This window comes from Bombina bombina, chromosome 11 (genome assembly GCF_027579735.1).
Source record: "Bombina bombina isolate aBomBom1 chromosome 11, aBomBom1.pri, whole genome shotgun sequence".
NCBI lineage: Eukaryota > Metazoa > Chordata > Amphibia > Anura > Bombinatoridae > Bombina > Bombina bombina.
Genome location: NC_069509.1, coordinates 82,170,554 through 82,191,008, shown reverse-complemented (window position 1 = coordinate 82,191,008; position 20,455 = coordinate 82,170,554). Strand labels below are relative to the sequence as shown.

Genomic DNA, 20,455 nt, shown 5'->3' with positions numbered 1-20,455 from the left:
TACCATTTTGATGTATTTGCTTCTTCTGAAGCAGTCTTTGTTAGAAAAGTTCTTCTGGCAGCTGTCTCAGTTTGATTCTTCTGTTTATAAGAACTTATTTTGTGGATTTAATTTCTCAGCCGAAATAGCTGTTTTTATTTTTTCCCTCCGTCTCTAGTGACTCTTCTGTGGACTTCCACATCTTAGGTATTTTTTCCCATACGTCACTAGCTCATGGACTCTTGTCATTTACATGAAAGAAAACGCAATTTATGTAAGAACTTACCTGATTAATTAATTTCTTTCATAATGGAAAGAGTCCATGAGGCCCACCCTGTTTTTGTTGGTTATATTTTTTTTGTATAAAAGCACAATATTATTTTCCAGTTCCTCTTTTTTGTATGCTTTTTTACTCCTTTTTACACCTCAGTACTTGGCTATACGTTAAACTGAAGTATATGTGTGGTGGGAGGTGTATTTATAGGCATTTGAGGCTTGGGAAACTTTGCCCCCTCCTGGTAGGAATGTATATCCCATACATCACTAGCTCATGGACTCTTGCCATTATGAAAGAAATGAATTTATCAGGTAAGTTCTTACATAAATTATGTTTTTTACAGAGGATGCGGTTTTAGCATTTAAAAAAATAAATGTTAAAAAGGCAGTGGGTCCTGATAATCTACATCCAAGGGTTTTAAAAGAACTTCGATCAGTGCTAACTGTCCCATTAACGGATCTGTTTAATCAGTCACTTTTAACAGGAGCTGTCCCAGATTATTGGAGAATAGCAAATGTAATACCTCTTCATAAAAAGGGCAGTAGAGAAGAATCTGGTAACTACAGGCCAGTTAGTTTAACTTCAGTAGTAGGGAAATTAATGGAAAGCCTCTCAAAAGAAAGATATATGACTTGCATAAAGACAAACAATTTAGAGAACCAAAATCATGTCAGACTAATCTAATTTCTTTGATTATGTAACAAAAGTATTAGACAAGGGTGGAGCAGTTGATGTAGCATATCTAGATTTCAGCAAAGCATTTGACACAGTCCCACACAATAAACTAATTCACAAACTGTATCTGCTTGGTCTAAACTCAAAAATTGTGAACTGGGTGGAATGCTGGTTTACGGACAGAAAACAAAGTGTCTTAGTAAATGGAGTTCATTCAGCATAGGGGGCTGTTACTAGTGGTTTTCCTCAGGGGCCAGTTCTGGGGCCTGTTTTGTTTAACATATTTATATGTGATATCATTAAAGGGCTACAGGGGAAAGTATGTCTGTTTGCAGATGATACAAAAATTTGTAACAGAGTGGATGTTCCAGGGTGGGTAGATAAAATGAGAAGTGATATACAACAATTGGAGGATTGGACAAACGACTGGGATCTAAAGTTTAAAGGGACACTGAACCCAGATTTTTTCTTTCATGATTCAGATAGAGCATGCAAATTTAAGCAACTTTCTAATTTACTCCTATTATCAATTTTTCTTTGTTCTCTTGCTTTCTTTATTTAAAAAAGAAGGCATCTAAGCTATTTTTTTGGTTCAGGACCATGGAAAGCACTTGTTTATTGGTGGGTGAATTTATCCACCAATCCGCAAGAACAACACAGTGTGTTCACCAAAAATGGGCCGGCATCTAAACTTACATTATTGCATTTCAAATAAAGATACCAAGAGAATGAAGAAAATTTGATAATAGGAGTAAATTAGAAAAATTTGGGTTCAGTGTCCCTTTAACACAGCACAGTGTAAAATAATGCATTTAGGGAAGAAAAATCTAAATGTTAATTACAGACTTAATGACACTTTACGAACTGTTACAGATGAGGAACAGGACTTGGGAATTATTATTTCAGATGATTTAAAACTTAGTAAACAATGTAGTAATGCAGCGAGTAAGGCTAGCAAAATGCTTGGATGTATTGGTAGAGGTATTTGCAGCAGAAATAGTAAGGTTCTTATGCCACTTGAAAGATCATTAGTTAGGCCTCATCTTGAGTATTGTGTGCAGTTCTGGAGGCCATATCTTCAGAATGATATTAACAAACTTGAATCTGTGCAAAGGAGGGCTACCAATACATGGTCTAAAAAATAAAACTTACCAGGATATGTTTCTTTGTTTTTAAAAGTTTATGCCTGTGCAGGTCTTATCATTGAAAGGCCATAACAGTCAAAAAATTACATTCTGTAATTCGTTTAGCGCAGGGGTCAACTGGAGAGCCAAGGTTGATGACCCCTGGTTTAGGTCATGTAATTGTAGGGGTTAAACACACAGCAGTGCAGGGTCAATAATCTTACAAAGAGGTTAAACACACAGTAGTACTGCTCGGGACCCACAGAGAACCGCTGATTCCGAGTGGATCCTGACAGTAATCCAATTAGTGGCGCTAGTTGCACAAATCAGCTGTATAGCTAGTGCTGCTAAGTGCCGGTTTCTGCTCGGGATCAGCAGTGCTCGAGCAGTGCTTCTACTGCGTGTTTAACTGTGTCTGGCGTTTAAACACAAAGTAGTCCAGGATTGTTTGTCTTAAAATGACATGCTCTAACAAATTAGGGTGCATACAATCCTGCACATAGCCATGAAATCTCCTTAGACAAACATTGGCAGTCCAGTGGGTTGCACTGAAGATCTCAGTGACTTTAAACATGGCAATGTCATACGATGCCCCCTTTGCCAACCAATTTTGAACATTTCTGCCCTACCAGATCTACTCCTGTCACCTTTAAGTGCTATTATTGTGAAGTAGAAGTGTCTAGGAGCAACAACAGCCCAGCCACAAAATGGTAACCCATGCAAACCCACAGAGTGGGGCTGCCAAGTGCTGAAGTGTGTTGCACAAAAAATTGCCTATCATTTGTTACATCACTCAGTACAAAGACCCAAACTGCCTCTGGAAGCAACATCAGCACCAGAACTGTGCATCAGAAGCTTCATGAAATGGGCTTCCATGGCCGAGCAGCTGTACACAAGCCTCACATCAACATGCGCAATGCCAAGTGTTGCCTGGAGTGGTCTACGCTCTACAGCACACCGCCACTTGACGCTGGAGCAGTGGCAACATGTTCTCTGGAGTGATGAATCACACTTAACTATCTGGCAGTGTGATGGACAAATCTGGGTGTGGCAGATGCCAGGAGAACGCTACCTACTGGCATGCATAGTGCTTACTGTAAAGTTTGCAGGAGGCGGAATAATGGTCTGGGGCTATTTTTCAGGGTTCAAACTAGGCCCCTTAATTCTTTTGAAGGATCATCTTAATGCTACAGGTTACAAAGACATGTTAGACAGTTGGGTGCTTCCAACGTTGTGGCAACAGTTTGAGGAAGGTCCTTTCCTGTTCTTGCATGACTGTGCTTCTGTGCACAAATGAGATCTGTGAAGACATGATTTGCTGAGTTTGTTGTGGAGGAACTAGAGTGACCTGCAGAGATCTAACCTCAACCCCATTTGGTATGAACTGGAACGCCAGTACTTCCTATCCAACACCAATGCCTGAACTAACAAATCCTCACAGACTTACGGCAAAGTCATTTTTATTTTGTTGTTGTCTATATGTATGTAAATTGCAACATTGAAGTACTAAAACAACCAGAAAATAGTTTAAGTGAAGGCTATTCATTATGTTTTACTTCTGTTAATGGCAAATAACTAATGAATATTAAAAAGTTTGACACACATTTCATATATAGGAAAAAATTGTCAGAGGCGCAAGGTAGGCAAAGCCCATATGGAGGACCACAGTTCAAGTCCACTAGCTTTACAGTGCTTGCAAGTGCAATTTCCCTTAATCTGATAGCCATACACAGGGTGTAAATGGAAGTGAGATTGTTTTGGAGTGGCACAGCATGGGATAACGTTTCTGTCCCTGGAGCTACACATACTACAACATCCAGTAAAACCATATTTACTTTTAGCTTTGTTTGTTGATCAGCAGACTACATCTTTTATACAGTGTCTTGCTGAAAGAAGAAAAGTATATAAGGTTCATGGTGGGGTGTGTGTGTCTACCTGTATCTGAAGTGATGTCGATAATTACTTTACCGTGAGATTTACTTCAGTAACGTACACTTTACCATGGGAATTATAACGTGAAGGTAGCATGGATAGGTTCCCAGCAGTAGTTGCAGCGCCCAGGGCAGGTATGGGAACAGATCGCTCTGTTTCAATATCATTTGTGGGCGTCGCAACCGCTGCTGGGAACCTATCCATGATACCCCCCTCTCACACGGTGGAGTTCCCTTCTCCTTCCAACCCCACCCCCTCCCCGTGTGGTACCTTCCAACCATGCGCTGGAATTTGGGACGATAAACTCCACATTTACCATTATATTATATTATATAAATGTACTTGCTTTTACAATATATGGCTTGAAAAATGTGATTGTACCTAGACACAAATTAGTATTTTGTTATTGATATATATTGTTTTGCTTTGGCTCAGATCCAGCACTGGGGAAACGTCGAATGGGCCCACGATTATGAACTGCAGGAGTTACGCGCTCGCACGGCAGCAGGTGTTCTGTTTGTTCTACTTTCCTCTGAAAACACAACTCTCAAACACAAGATTTTAAAAGAATAAAGCCCCTGGAGAAGATCTGTTGCTATGAAAATTGGAGAAAATTTCTTAACATATTTTGCGCCCAACTGCATCCTTGTGATTTGGGATTTCCAGTTTAAACATTCCTTGAAGTGCAGATTTTAAATTAAAAAAAGACTCCTAGTTTGTCAGATATAATGAGCTTAGAGTATTTGCAATTTCAATGCAATTCTAGACTCTAAAACAGAAGCTGAGATCACTTTTTCCTGCCTTTTACTGCTTTATTATTAAACTGACATGGAAGACAAAATGAAAGGGACATAATACACATATACTAAATCACTTAAATGTGATGCAACATAACTGTATTAAGCGGACACAAAAATATTGCATGTACGGAAGATATTTTGGCTCAATTTCATCTGAATAGTTAGACAGGCTATGGGGTTAAACACATAGGTAAAGTACTGCTTGGGAGCCACATTGCACTGCTGGTTCCAAATGGAAATTGCTGCTAAGCTAATCAGCAGTGCTAGTTGCACAATCAGGTCATGAGACTAGCGTTGCTGTTTGGGTCAGTGGCATTTTCTGCTTGTGGCCAACTGTGCTCCGTAGCTCCAAGGGGATACTTTACATATGTGTTTACATGCTTTAACGACTGTATTTTGTTCACTATTATGTCCCTTTAAATATACAAATAAATGTGTTTGTACGGCTGTATCACTGCAGCCTATGAGATGCCTTTACTAAGAGATCTGTAAAGCTCTTGCTGCAGGAGACAATGTATTTGTATTTATTTATTTTTCTTACCCAGTTTAATCACAAAAGTAAATTCTGTATGGGGCAGTATATCAGATAGTTTTATCAATTTATAACAGTTTATTTTATGGTTATTTTATCCGGTTTATAAACGATGTACAACAATAACGGATCACTTTTCAGTACGTTAATTAAAGGAATACAAAACAATTTATTTATTGATACAATGTTACAGCCATTACAAGAAGAAATTAAAGAATTCTGTGCTGCAGTCTTTCCTTTAGTCTCATAAGGTTGTGAATAAAGAAACCAATTTGTGATGGTCTTTACATTTATATCTTTATTCCAAGGTTTAGTTGTGGTCTTCTGTTGCAGAAAATAGATTATCATTAAGGCAAATGAAAGGCAATTTACAATGCAGGACGGAGTCACATAATCTGATCAGAATCTATTACTAAAGCATTTCCTTGTGACGCTCCAGTCACATATGTTCGTTCATCTCAAGACTATCCAGTTCATCCCGCAAGTGGTCAATGTATTTGCTGATTTCAGTCACTCTGTTGCGGTTCCTTACTACTTCATCACTTTGTACCTGTGAAGGCAGATTTTGATATTGCCATTATCACACATGGTGCAATGCCAGTAACACACACAACATTTATTTATCCACCGTGCTGAATATAATTCATAGAGCAAGGTGTTAGCTCCATATAGCTACTAACCCACGCACTGAAACACTATATTGCAATTAACACTCAGAGCAGAGATTTAACCCCCTTGCTGCCAGTTACATACACAGAGCAGGGTTTAATCAATTTCCCATCAGGGAAAACACCCTCTTGTGTGACTTACATTAATCTAAGTGCTCTGTGGATGTCACTATAAACCACTGGTTTTAAAACCTGTTCTCAGGCCTTCCTAACAGGCCAGATTTTCAGGATTACCTTGGGTGAGAGCAGGTAAAATAACCATGGTTACTAATCAGCTGTTTATTTCACCTGTGCTCTAGTTCAGATATCCACAAAATGTGGCCTGTTAGGGAGGCCTGCGGACAAGTTTGAAAACCAGTCCCATAGACAAAACACATTTTATTGATAAAATAAAGACGTGAATTGTATTTTATTACAAAAATGTTATGATGTACTGTATATGCCATTTATAATTCACTGCAGTAATTAAACAAAAAATATTGTATGCCAATTTAAATAGATTAAATGCCATGTATAATAAATACAGCAGCTACTCTAAGAGATATTTAATGTTTTCATTACAAATATTTTTTTTTACATGCAAATAGATGGCCAGTAGTTTATATTTAATCAGTTTATGTGCAGCCAGATACAGCCCAATACTCTATACTTCCTCAATTTTAATTTGTCAAAGTCTGCACTAATAAAATATATGTATCTATAGGTACTGGCAGACAGCTTCCAGTACTAAAGATGGCCGCCATTAGTGAGGAGGAGGAGGGTTAGAAAGCTTTTTGGGGTGATCAGGGAGGTTTGAGGAGGATCACTACACTGCAGAGAAAAAAAAAAAAAAAACTAAACTGCATAATGCCAGACTGTCTGCCAGTACCTAAGATGGTGGTGACCACTAGGGGTTGAGGGAGGGAAGAGATCTGTTTGGGAAACAAGGCGCTAGGCAAAACCTGAACCATTCATCTGATTGGTTGTGCATCTTGTCCCTCACAGAGACACAGGCCAATCAGATAGGCACTGTAATTCACCCATCTTCACTATTTGTTTTTGCCTCTGCCTGGGGGGTTAAGGAGGCACCCCGCCGATCCTCTGGCATCCACCCCTAGTGAATCTTGGGGAATGAGTTTTACAAGGGGGGCTTGGCCCCCCCTTTAACCCCCCAAGTGGAGGCAAAGATAGATAGTGAAGTTGGAACAGACCAATCAGATCATACATAGGAGATAAGCACTGATACATGATCTGATTGGCCCGTGACAACCAGTCGGATATGGGTTCATGTTCTTGCTAGCGCCTTCTGTTTGGGAGCTGTCAGGTGGGAGGTAATCTCTACACTAAAGCTAAAACTAACCTTACACACTACCTGACTAACCCCTTCACTGCCGAAATAATAGAAGTGTGGTGCGCAGCTGCAAACAGCGAACTTATCATTACCATTAAGCAGTATGTAAAAGTATGCAAATAATTTCAGTGAGAAACCCGAAGTTTGTGAAAAGTTAACAATTTTTTTTTATAGGATCGCATTAAGAGGTAAAATGGTGGCCAGATCAATACCTTGGGTTGTCTACTTAAAAAAATATATAGTTTTGAAAGGTAAATAAAAAAAAAACCAAAGGCTCTATTTCTGTTTAAATTGAGTGTTAGCAAAAATGCTAAAAATTCTTTGGTATTTTGGGCAAGTTCTCTGGAATTCCCGATAGTGAAGGGGTTAAGTAGATGTATTTTATGAGGTGTTAGCAGAAATTACTGGATCTCACCTTCTGTATGAGGTTGCTGGCCCAGTTGTTGATCTTAGTGACAAGTTCATCCTCGCGGTTATCAATTTTCAGCAGATGAATATCATGGGAGGCACCAACTGAATTAACAACTGTGTCTTTATCTAAGAAAAGCTACAAAGAGAATATAACGTGACAAATATTGCAAGTGAAACCGTAACACATAGAAAGTCTGGCACCCTCTTGCAAGTATACAGCTAGATTATTGTTTATTACAACATTTGGCACCACGTCAAGGTCTCTTCCTCACTGGGTCCATAACCTATTCCCACACAATGCTGCCTTCAACCAAACACAAATGAGATACAAACAAAGGTGAAACAGGCCCTTTGTAATTTCCCTAGATACATTGCACTCTTAAACCAGACTGGGTACAAATCCCATTACCCTGCAAAACTCACAGCCCTGAATTTTTGGGGATCAAGAAAAGAAAAGACAATTAAATTAACTTATATATAACATAAATATATAAACTTCTTTGCTATATCGACATACTGTATATATATCTGGAGTAGCACAAAGGTAGACACTTTTGGGAGGTACCCCCATGTTTGGTCTGTTTACGGTAGTTAGCTGGCCAGCTTAATTATCAGAAGTTTGTTTGCTATCATCTGTATACATATTTACCGTATTAGCCTCTCTACCCTGGGAGTTATTATCCTCCTGTATTTCTTCCAATTTCTTTTTTTATATGTTTGTTTTGTTTTCATACGATTTGCTTATTTGTATGTCACATATATCACTTTTATCCTTGTAAATGATATCCAATTCTGACACCTGCAAGTTGCATCTAATAAATATGAGAGGAACTTTGTTCTCTCTAAAACGTTTTTGTGTGCAAATTTCCCTTTCTTTAAAGTGACAGTAATGTATGTCATTTAGTCCTTCTTTACTTATAATGTGCATATATATATATATATATATACACATTAACTTGCATATACATATTATAATATATTAACTTATAATTGTATAATGTGTTAAAAGCACATTGTGAGGGTAGGGACCCATGGATAGGTTCCCAGATGCAGTTGCGGTGCCCGATTCACTGATTATAACAGAAAATTTTGGATCGTATCTGCCCTTGGCCGAATGTCTCTTGATTTACTTAAGTAAATGTTATATATTATGTGCTATTGACTTTAAAAAGTCTAATCTTGAGTATTCACTGTAATTTTCTAACATTTTCTGTATCCTGTTGTTTATGCTTTCATTTTATTTTTTGGTTTTCTCAGTTCAACTCCAGAATCAATTTTTTCAATTGTTAACTCCCATTCTGCTTGTTCCTTTCTTATTTTTGAAACTAGTCTGCAAATGCTTGGGTGGGTTATAGACATTCGTTGGTCAAATGCTCTGTGCCATCCTTCTAGAGAGTTGTTTGTTCTAGGTAACCCTAGTTTTGTTCTTTCAAAAGTGTTCCACATCGTAATATCGAAAGTAGGTTTTCTTCTTGTACCTTGTTGTAGTTCGCCAATCCAATTTTTTTCAAAATAATTTAAAAATTTAGATAAAATGGTACTGTTTTGTTTTTCTATTGATTTTACAAAGTCATTAAATGTTTCAACTACATCTTCCACTGGCACAAATGCTAATGCTTCTAAGCATTTTATGATCAGAGCATTTTTTTCATTATTATACCATATTTTTAAGCCCAAAGAAAAGATTGTATTTTTCTCCACAGGCATTGGGAAAAATGGAAAAAGCATCCGTAAATTATTGTATTTTGTAAAAAATTTGTCAAGCACTTTATTGCTGCTCTTTTAAAATCTACAGTAATTGATATAGGATTGATATCTGGATTTCTTTCTTTTATAATGCTAAAAATTAAATTATAAGTTTCTTGACTTTTATTTTTTTTATATGCAGTATACTAATGGTATGGTATGGTTATCTTCTATTAAAACATGTATTGTATACAACTGAAAACCTAAAGGAGCTGAGTCAAATGTTCCGTCACAGAGCCAGTGTTGTTTTTTTGAAAGAAGATCTAGATTTTTTTTAGTAGACAGAATGATAAGATTTTCACTTTTGTGCCTGATGAAATCTTCTCCTCTGGTTGTTTTTCTTAATTTATCATTTAAAATGTTTCCATTTGGTGTTGTTCGTTGCCGACGTACCATTCTGGCAAGAGTTTCTTTTTTAGGTAGTGCTCCTGCTGCTTCAAGGGGAAAATTAGATGTGAAATTGTGTATTATACTTGATGTTACTTCTGAATTTTTAGCAAGTTCTTTTATTTTTTCAATTGTTTTCAGAGATAAAATTCTTGCTGCATCAGGTGGATGTGAATGATTTGATGCTTCTTTTTCAATTATATCATTAATGGTTTTTAGCCTTCCTCCACAAAAAACTTTTTTTTTTTCACATCTCCAATATGTTATATTTACTTTTTTTTGTCTACAATGTATGCATACCCTTCATGTAACATTTTTCTTCCTCCTTTACACGTCTTTATGAACTCCATTTTTTCAATTTTATATGTTTTTTTCAATTTAAGTGTTTGTGTTTTTTTACCTCAGTAGTGCACAATATATATTTAAATTATCTGCTTTTTTAGTGATGACAATTACGCAATTACGTGATTGTGCTGTTCGGCGTGCAGTCGGAAGCAGTGTATCTCGGACATATGTCTGACGGACGAATGTGTTTTGGCATTCTGTCCGTCTGCATTTTGTCCGAGCAACGGGAGCAACACAGGAAAAAGGTATGGGTCAAGTTGAGCGGGAACCATGGGAACTAAGTTCCCTCTGGACAGAGAACAAAAATGCTTCAGTAAACACTGCTGGTGGGAGGAGCTGGAGCACAGTCTGGTTAGAGGGATAATGAGATCCTCTAGTAATGGGCAGTAACACTTCTACAACACACAAAATGCAACCCTGTCAGTGGTCCTGATGTGCGATCACCCTATACTGTGTGGAACACATGGTGTGTACATTTCTGTGTGGCTTGCTCTGGGGTTATTTAGCTCCCCTCAGCAGAAATAGGACAATTGCAGCTTAAGTGGCTGAGACTTTCATTGAATTTAATTTGCATTTATTAACCCCTTAACGACCAAGCACGTCCTACAAAAAGTGTCAGTTAATGACCAAGGACGTGCCTGGCATGTCCTCTGAGGTTTTAAGCAGTGGAAACAATCCCGATTGCTGCCAGTCGCTTTCAGGGTATTGCAGCGAGGCATTGTGCAAGACCCTTTTAAAGCATACCGATGCAGAGAGGGCCACTCTGTGGCCCTCTCTGCATCGGCCAGCAATGGTGCCGATCATTGGTGGGTGGGAGTGATATGAGGGAAGCGGGTGGGCGGCCCATCACTGGAACACTTCCTGTTCCTTGTTGAAGTCGGGATGGACTTGCACGCTACACCAAACCACTTTCCCTATGAGTATGAAGGAGGGAGAGGGAGGGGGGAATAAATGTTTGTTGGGAAAAGGATCTGGGAGGAGGTATGGTATTGAGGGGGCAGCTACACTACAGAAAAAATGGGCAAAAAGCATAAAATTGCCAGCACCCAAGATGGTGCCAAATTGGTAGAGGGGGGAGTTTTAGAGAGCTGTTTGGGGGGGGGGAGGGTCAGGGAGGTTGGGGGCTAAGGGGGATTCAACACTGCAGTATATATATATATATATATATATATATAGCCTTTTATTTTAGTACTGGTAGACTTTCTGCCAGTACTTAAGATGACGGTGACAATTGTGAGGTGGGGACGAAACAGAGCTGTTTGAGGAGGTCAGCGAGGGATCAGGGGGTGGGATATGTTATGGGGGAGGCTGATCTCTACACTAAAGCTAAAATTAACCCTACAAGCTGCCTAATTAACCCATTCACTGCTGGGCATAATACAAGTGTGGTGCGCAGCGACATTTAGCGGCCTTCTAATTACCAAAAAGCAACGCCAAAGCCATATATGTCTGCTATTTCTGAACAAAGGGGATCCCAGAGAAGCATTTACAACCATTTGTGCCATAATTGCACAAGCTGTTTGTAAATAATTTCAGTGAGAACCTAAAGTTTGTGAAAAAGTTAACGGTTTTTTTTATTTGATCGCATTTGGCGGTAAAATGGTGGCATGAAATATACCAAAATGGGCCTAGATCAATACTTTGGGTTGTCTACTAAAAGAAAATATATACATGTGAAGGGTTATTCAGGGATTCCTGACAGATATTAGTGTTACAATGTAACTATCGCTAATTTTGAAAAAAAAAATGCTTTGGAAATATTAAAGTTCTACTTGTACTTATTGCCCTATAACTTGCAAAAAAAAAAGTAAAGAACATATAAACATTGGGTATTTCTAAACTCAGGACAAAATTAAGAAACTATTTAGCATGGGTGTTTTTTGGTGGTTGTAGATGTGTAACAGATTTTGGGGGTAAAAATTAGAAAAATTAAGATTTTTTCTAATTCTGAGACGTCAAAGAGCAAATGGAAGCCACACAAGCATAACGCTGCTACTTATTTGCCCCGAACTGGCTTCAGCATAGAAAAGATTAGAAACTGCAAAACAATTATAGCTTCGGGAAAGAGCAGATGGAATAATCGCTTTGCTCGACTCCTGGCAACTGTGTGCGGAGTGTGGTTGGTGCTGGGAAAAAAGGTCTAGTTTTTTTTTATTTATTCTGTTTGCAGGCAAAACTAATAATAATTAAATATGTCCATGCTCTATCTGAATAATGAAAGCTTAATTTTGACTTTAGTGACTCTAAATTTGTAATTTTTACTGTTCATAGAGCTAGTTAAAGGGATAGTAAACTCCAACATTTTCTTATATGATTCAGATAGAACATAAAATTTTAAACAACTTTCCAATTTAATTCTGTTATCAAATTTGCTTCATTCTTTTGTTATCCATTGCTGAAGGGACAGCATTGCACTACTGACAGGAAACTGAAAATATCTATTTAGCCAATCACAAGAGACAAATGTGTGCAGGCACCAATCAGCAGCAGCTCCCACTAATGTATGATATGTGCGTATTTATTTTTTAACAAGGGATACTAAGAGAACGAAGCACATTTGAAAATAGAAGTGAATTTAAAAGTTTCATTTAAAATTTCCTATCCCTTTAAAGACATAAATCCCAAAAGTTTTCTTTCATGATTCAGATAGCGCATACAATTTTAAACAACTTTCTAATTTACTTGTGTATCTAATTTGCTTCATTCACATGGTATTCTTTGTTGAAAAGCATACCTAGGTAGGATCAAGACCCAGGAGTTAGCTGCTGATTGGAAGCTGCACATATACTGTATGCCTCTAGTGATTGGCTTATTGATGTGTTTATATCAAGAAAATGAAACAGAATTGATAACAGAAGAAAATTTGAAAGTTGTTTACAAATGTATGTTCTTTCTGAATCATGATATTAAAAAAATTGGGTTTCATGTCCTTTTAAAGGAAGAGTCTAGTCAAAATTACACTTTCCTGATTCAGATAGAGCATGTGGTTTTAAGCAACTTTCTAATTTACGCCTATTATCAATTTTTCGTCGTTCTCTTGATATCTTTATTTGAATGTAAGCGTAGGAGCCGGCCCATTTTTTGTTCAGCACCTGGGTAGCGCTTGCTGATTGGTGGCTACATTTAGACACCAATCAGAAAGCGCTACCCAGGTGCTGGACCAAAAATGGGCCAGCTCTTATGCTTACATTCTTGCTTTTTCAAATAAAGATAGCAAGAGAACAAAGAAAAATTGATAGAAATAAATTAGAAAGATGGTTAAAATTGCATGCTCTATCTGAATTGTGAACATTTTGACTAGACTATCCCTTTAAATGAGATCAAAACTATTATGTTGGAATGGGATACGGGTCAATAAAACTTACCATCCGTAGGTCATCAGACATGTCATCGTCCACTTCACCTCTCATGAACTTTTCATGAATTTTAATGCAAATATCTAGCAGAGTCTCATTATGGTGGTTTTCTAGATCCCGGATTTGAGCCATTGTAAGAGAAGACGTTAAGGAAAAACCCGCAGAGAGTTATAGGAGAGAAGCATCTAAAATAAACACCATATATACTTTAGCCTTACTGTACTGATACGTTCCATAATCTTACCTCTATCATTACACAAAGAACCCTTACATTACTTTAAAGGGACAGTAAAGTCAAAATTAAACTTTCATGGTTGAGACAGCATGGAAAAAAAATACTTTATAGTTTACTAATATTATCAAATTTGTTTGGTTATCTTTGGAATCCTTTGTTGAAGAGTGAACATAGGTAGGCTAAGGAGTGTGCACATGACTAGCAGTGTTTGTGACAAAGTTTTGTAGCAATGTTATACATTGTTGCAGACATTGGTGCCATCGAGTGCTAAGAACACATGCATGCTCCTGAGCTCTCCTATGAGCCTATTTATAGGTTTACTCTTCAACAAAGGATACCTATAGAATAAAGAAAATATGATAATAAAAGTAAATTGGACAGTTTTTTTTTTAATTACATGCTCTGTCTGAATCACAAGAGATTAGACGGACTGGAAAGTTAAAATTAAACTTTCATGATTGAAAGTAACTGGTTTTCCTCCTGTTCAAAACACACCAATTGCTGCTGGGAACCTACCTAGGTATGCTTTTCAATAAGGGATACCAAGAGATCAAAGCAAATTTGATAATAGAAGCAAATTGGATAGTTGATAAAAAACACATGCTCTGTTTGAATTATGAAAGATTCATTTTGTCTTTACCGTCTTTTCCTCAATATGATTTTTGTTTACAATACTTATTAAATTGTCAGTACCTCCCTTTAACAGAGTCATAGTATATTTACATACAAATGTGTCAAATGCAACAAACCTAGCCACTCCTGGGACACATTTTATTCCAGTTGAAAAGTTAATTCAATTTACAATATATATATAATTTATCTACAAAAATCCCAATATATTTAAAAAGGACAATCTTTCAAGATTCAGATAAAGCGTACAATTAAAAAAAAAATCCAATTTACGTCTATTATCAAATTTACTTTATTCTCTTGGTATTCTTTTTTGAAGAGCATATCTAGATCGACTCAGGAGTGTGCACTACATGGAGCAATATATAGCAGTGGTTTTGCAAGAATGCTTTTGACAATGTTATATATTGTGCAAACACTGCTGCTATAAAGTGCTCCAGAGCCTAGCTACCTGTTTTTCAACATGTGATAGCAGGAGAGCAAAAAAAATTTGATAACCGATACATTTGATAACTCTAGATGTTTCAGAACTACATTTCCCATGATGCTGAGACACTCTGAAGTCCAGTCAAGCATCATGGGAAATGTAGTTCTGAAACATCTGGAGTGCTCTATCTGAATCATGAAAAAATTTAGTTTGTAACTTTAATGAAGAATTGTACAAAAAAAGGTGTTGGTTATAAGCAAAAATTTTAATGCAGTGGTCTCCCCAGCACTTTTTTTAATGCGCGCACTACCTGGCTGATTTTACTGACCACACGGCTAAAACGTAAGCCAACATTAGGCTAAAATTAGCTAATATTACATTTTCTTCAATGTTTGTTGCATAAATTATCATTAAAGCCATTTATGTTAAATTATGCAATTAAATTGTGCTTTTAATTGGTTAAGTAATATTTATAAATAATAGAAAATATTATAGTACTGAAAAGTATTACACGGCTACTTCATTAAAGGGGCACAAAACCCAAATTTTTTATTTCATGATTCAGATAGAACATGCAATTTTAAGCAACTTTCTTATTTACTCCTATTATAAATTTTTTCTTCGTTCTCTTGGTACCTTTATTTGAAAAAGCAGGAATGTAAGCTTAGGAAACAGCCCAATTTTGTTTTAGCACCTGGGTAGCACTTGCTGATTGGTGGGTAAATATAGCCACCAATCAGCAAGTGCTACCCAGGTGCTGAACCAAAGATGGGCCGTCTTGTAAGCTTAGATTCCTGCTTTTTCAAATAAAGATAGCAAGAGGACAAAGAAAATTTTATAATAGGAGTAAATTAGAAAGTTTCTTAAAATTGCATGCTCTATCTGAATCATGAAATAAAAAAATGGGTTTTGTGTCTCTTTAATGCCATCCAGCTGGCAAAACTTTCTGTAAATTATTTATTTAAATAACGGGACCCTTATTTTATTCAAATGAGAGGTGTTATGATATTTTTGTACGGTGAGGAGCTTGATAAGGTTTCTTTAGAGATGTGAACTATTTATCATTCACCTCTGTGCAACAGAAGGGGGTACCTACTCCAACCCCCTGGTTTTGTTCAATATATTTAACAAGCAGCGCATGCTGTTCTCTACGCCAGAGGTTTCAGGATCGCCTGAAACGTAAGTTAACTTAACTTCTCCGCCAGCAATCATCCGATCTGATCGTTATGATTGACACCCCCTGCTAGCGGCCGTGAATGTGCAGGGGGCAGCATTGCACAAGCATTTCACAAGAAATGCCTGTGCAATGTTAAATGCAGACAGCGTATGCTGTTGGCATTTAGCGATGTCAGGCGGACATGATTCGCTGCAGCGAATCATGTCCACCCGGCACTTGTTAAATCTACGTGAATTGTCTTCCTGCGCTAAAGGCCAGGTTATGTGGACCTAAAGCTAAAACATTTGAGGTGACACTGAATAGATGGAAATGATCACTCAGGACATAAAATATGTTAAATATAAGCTAATATTTATTATTGATAAGAGAGATGATTAAAATATATTCTTTGAAAAAAAAATGTATTAAAAAATTGATTTATTAAAAAATTGATTAAAAATTGAATTTAATTGAGTTTGTATTAAAATGCTGATATATTAATGTTTTTCAGCAAAAATAACAGAGGCAAAAAGATAAAAAGATAAGATATAGGTGAGGTGAGTGTACTGAGCAGAGGATATAGTTAGTATACACAGCACATATAATTAGTATGTTAGTATCGTTAGTGAGGTTAATATAACAACAGATGCGGTTAGTATACAGCAGGTGTAATGAGTGCAGTGGATTTGATTGAGGTTAAAGTGTAAACTATAATGGGTCAGCTAAAAGTGTATAGGCTAAAGGTGTGTGTGCTAAAATGGTATAATAAACTAAAAGTGTGTAAACTAAACAGCTATAAAATGATTATACCTAAATTCATGTAGTGGACAATTGTGCAAAAAAGCAAAAAAGCAATGTTAATAGAGCTTAGCTAAAAGGTAAAGTTAATAGAGCTGGGTTAATATGGCTAAGTTATTATAACTAGAACAACATAGCTAAACTTAAGTATAAAAAATTGCCATTTCAAACACGATTGTAATAGAACTGTAAAATGAATCAAAAGTTCTAAAAAAGTTCTTTTCTGTGCACAAAAGAGTGTTGGCATATGCAAAATGTTGGGCAAGTGAAATTTTTCAGTGCCGTCTCCTTTTTATGTTAAAAGTACCTTGTAAGATCAGACTTAAAGTCTTTTTAGTAATTCAATCCTATGGTAAACGCAAATGAAGTAATCCGAAGTTCAGGTAATACCAGGTTACCTTAAGCAGCTTTTTTTCAAGGAAGCATCTGTCAGGTTGTTATTATAGTACCTTATTTCTTTCCTTGTCCTTTATGGTAAAGCCAGGTTACCACTAGGAATTTCAAGCCGCATACAGGACTGTTGTTAATGTGGTGCTTCCGCGTCTGGAAGCAGAGTAGTTCTCGTCCGGTCTTTTTTCCTGCTGATGGTAGTCTGACGTCACAGACTACGGTGGCTCAATTTGGCCAAAAAAGAAGTAACGCGTTTCGGTCGTGGACCTTTTTCAAACTTCTGATTTGCTCCGTGTCCGTCTTGGTCTTTATATAGCAGAGCTTATAGCTTGACGTATGTAAGCACCTCCTTATTTATTGTCAAAAGGCTAACATCTATAGGAAATGGGCAATTATCGTTATATATGGCTAATGATACAAAGACTGATTGTTAGAGGAATATATTACAGCTAAAAAATTAAAAGAAACCAATATTACGAGTGGGGGAAAGTCATTTTTAAAAAATATCTCATAAAAGTGTATCTTATAAAAAAGTATCATATGTAGAAGTGTAAAATAGTATACTTTTTGCCTGCGAAGTTTTACTGATTTTGGGGGTGACATTGCTTATAAGCCAATTATATTTTTGGATTTTCTAAAAACTTACGTAGATAGGGAAAAAAAGGTAAAAACATTACATGCTGCTATTTAGTATATATAAAACAGATGGTTATATATAATGGTTTATAGGGGGGGTATTTTTAATAATTTAAATATTTTAATAATGGATCATTATGAATTGATTTTTTGATTTTTGATTAAAAGATCTGTTCATTGAGCCTACATCTACATATTAAAAGTCTATGATTTATAGTTTATAATTTAAAAAATTTTTATGATTAGAAATACATAACTCATTATATTAACCTGTATTATATATTTCATTATATTGAACTATATTATATATTGTCTTCAAATGACAGTTAGTGTAGAACAAGTTTAATCCCTAGACGTCCATCAGAGGACTAGAAGTTCATACTATGTCTTATTTGTTATATAGAAAATAATATAAATACTTTATTCATGCAGAAAACTCCCTAGATTGAACTCTAAATTCATGCCTTTAGGAGTTAGAGTATCTAGATCAAAGATCCATTTGGCCTCTAATCTTAGGAGGGCATAAGTTGGATTCCCTCCTCTCCAGTTTCTCTTCAGTTTATCTATAATAGTATAGCTGAAATGTTTCAAATTGCCATTATTGCATGCTTTGAAATGTTTTGGTACTGGGAGTTCTTTATTTCTATCATCATTCATGTGTTCAATGGATGAGATGTGTTCTCTAATACGGTCCCGAGCTGTTCTATCCGACTCACCTACATACTGGGTTCCACAGCTACATTCTAGTAGATATATAATATGTTTGTCAGTACATCTATGGGTCCCTTTTATGTGGAATTCTTTGCCTGTTGTAGTAGATCTAATAGACTTTCTTTTTGTGGCATATTTGCAGGCCTTGCAAGTACAGCATGGAAAAAATCCTTGCACGTCCCTTCCCCATAGGTCTTTTTGGTCTTTCATATTTAATTTCTTTTTTAGATCTGTAGGTACTAACATGTTCTTTAGATTTTTTGATTTTTTATATACTATTTGTGGATATTCAGGTAGAGACGAACCCAAGACTGTGTCTTTTTTCAGGATGGGCCAGTGCTTTTTCATTATTCTTTCTATGATCTCTTTATTGCAATTATACTGTGTTATAAATGGAAGAAAAATGTCTCCATTTTTTAACTTATCTTTTTTGTGTGTATTGAGCAGTTTTTCCCTTGGTTTATCTTTGCACATAAGCATTTCTGCTTCTATTACTTCTTTTTTGTATCCCCGCTCTGTGAATCTATTTATTAAAATATTTGACTGTTGTAAATAATCTTCCTCGTTATTACAGTTCTTTCGTATCCTAGTGAATTGACTTTTCGGAATATTGTCCTTCCATCTCTCTAGATGGCAGCTGGTCGCATGTATATAGTTATTTGTGTCAACAGGTTTAAAATAGGTTTTGGTAAAGATTTTATTTGCTTCTATTCTGATATCCAAATCTAAAAATTGGATATTTGAGTGGCTGCTGGTATAGGTGAATTTTAGATTGTTTAGATTGTTGTTCATGCGAGATATAAACCAGTCTAGTTCTTCTATTTCCCCTTTCCACACTATCAGAATATCGTCTATATACCTCTTGTAGAGAACCAGGTTTGCTCCCAGATCTATGGAGTCTAGAAAAATATGTTCCCAGAGACCCATAAATAAATTGGCATAGCTGGGAGCAAACCTGGTTCCCATTGCTGTGCCACATTGCTGAACGAAAATTTTTTCCTCAAAAGCAAAAAAGTTGTGATTGAGGATAAACTTAATACTCTCTATAATGAATTCTTTTTGCTCTTTTGGTAGAGAGTGATCTTTATTTAGATAGAATTCGACTGCTTCTAAACCCTTAAGATGTTCTATACATGTATAAAGTGCCGACACATCGCATGTGGCCAAAATATAATCGCTTTCCCATTCTAGATTTTGTAATATATTTAAAACTTCTGTAGAGTCTTTTAGATATGAGGGGAGACTGACTACATACTTTTGTAGGTATTGGTCTACATATTGCGATAAATTTGCCGTAAGTGAGCCAATCCCTGATATTATAGGGCGGCCTGGGGGAGAAATAAGACTTTTGTGTATCTTGGGTAGACAATAAAGGAGTGGGATTTTTGGAAACTTTATCGACAGAAAGGCATATTCTTTATCATTCAGAATGCCTGATTCGTTAGCTTTTAAGAGAAATGCATCTAGTTCTTTTTTGTAAATAGGGGTGGGATCTTTGTTTAGTGTTTTATATGTCTTATTATCGTTCAGTAAAGTATATGCCATGTCTGTGTATTTCACTTTATCTAGAATCACTATGCCCCCTCCTTTGTCTGCCGGTTTGACTATAATGTTTTTGTTCTTTTCTAGTCTTTTGATAGCTTCATATTGTTTTTTATCGATATTTGAACGTGTCTTATTTAGGGACGTGCAAGGATTTTTTCCATGCTGTACTTGCAAGGCCTGCAAATATGCCACAAAAAGAAAGTCTATTAGATCTACTACAACAGGCAAAGAATTCCACATAAAAGGGACCCATAGATGTACTGACAAACATATTATATATCTACTAGAATGTAGCTGTGGAACCCAGTATGTAGGTGAGTCGGATAGAACAGCTCGGGACCGTATTAGAGAACACATCTCATCCA

At 36.5% G+C, this 20,455-nt stretch overlaps 2 protein-coding genes across 2 annotated transcripts in view; one reads left to right on the top strand and one right to left on the bottom strand.

The window, feature by feature from the left end:
• The window catches only part of ATPAF2 (ATP synthase mitochondrial F1 complex assembly factor 2), a 54,941-nt gene extending 49,335 nt beyond the window's left edge, over positions 1-5,606 (top strand). Inside the window, exon 9 of the mRNA XM_053694987.1 lies at positions 4,423-5,606. Within this exon, the coding sequence (XP_053550962.1) occupies positions 4,423-4,560 (138 nt within the window). The 3' untranslated portion in view covers positions 4,561-5,606. The remainder of the gene's footprint in view (positions 1-4,422) is intronic.
• DRC3 (dynein regulatory complex subunit 3) overlaps positions 5,465-20,455 on the bottom strand; it is a 127,516-nt gene continuing 112,525 nt past the window's right edge. The window contains exons 10-12 of the mRNA XM_053694988.1: positions 13,572-13,695; positions 7,733-7,864; positions 5,465-5,869 (exon numbers count right to left, since the gene is read on the bottom strand). Of these exons, the coding sequence (XP_053550963.1) occupies positions 5,759-5,869; positions 7,733-7,864; positions 13,572-13,695 (367 nt within the window). The 3' untranslated portion in view covers positions 5,465-5,758. The remainder of the gene's footprint in view (positions 5,870-7,732; positions 7,865-13,571; positions 13,696-20,455) is intronic.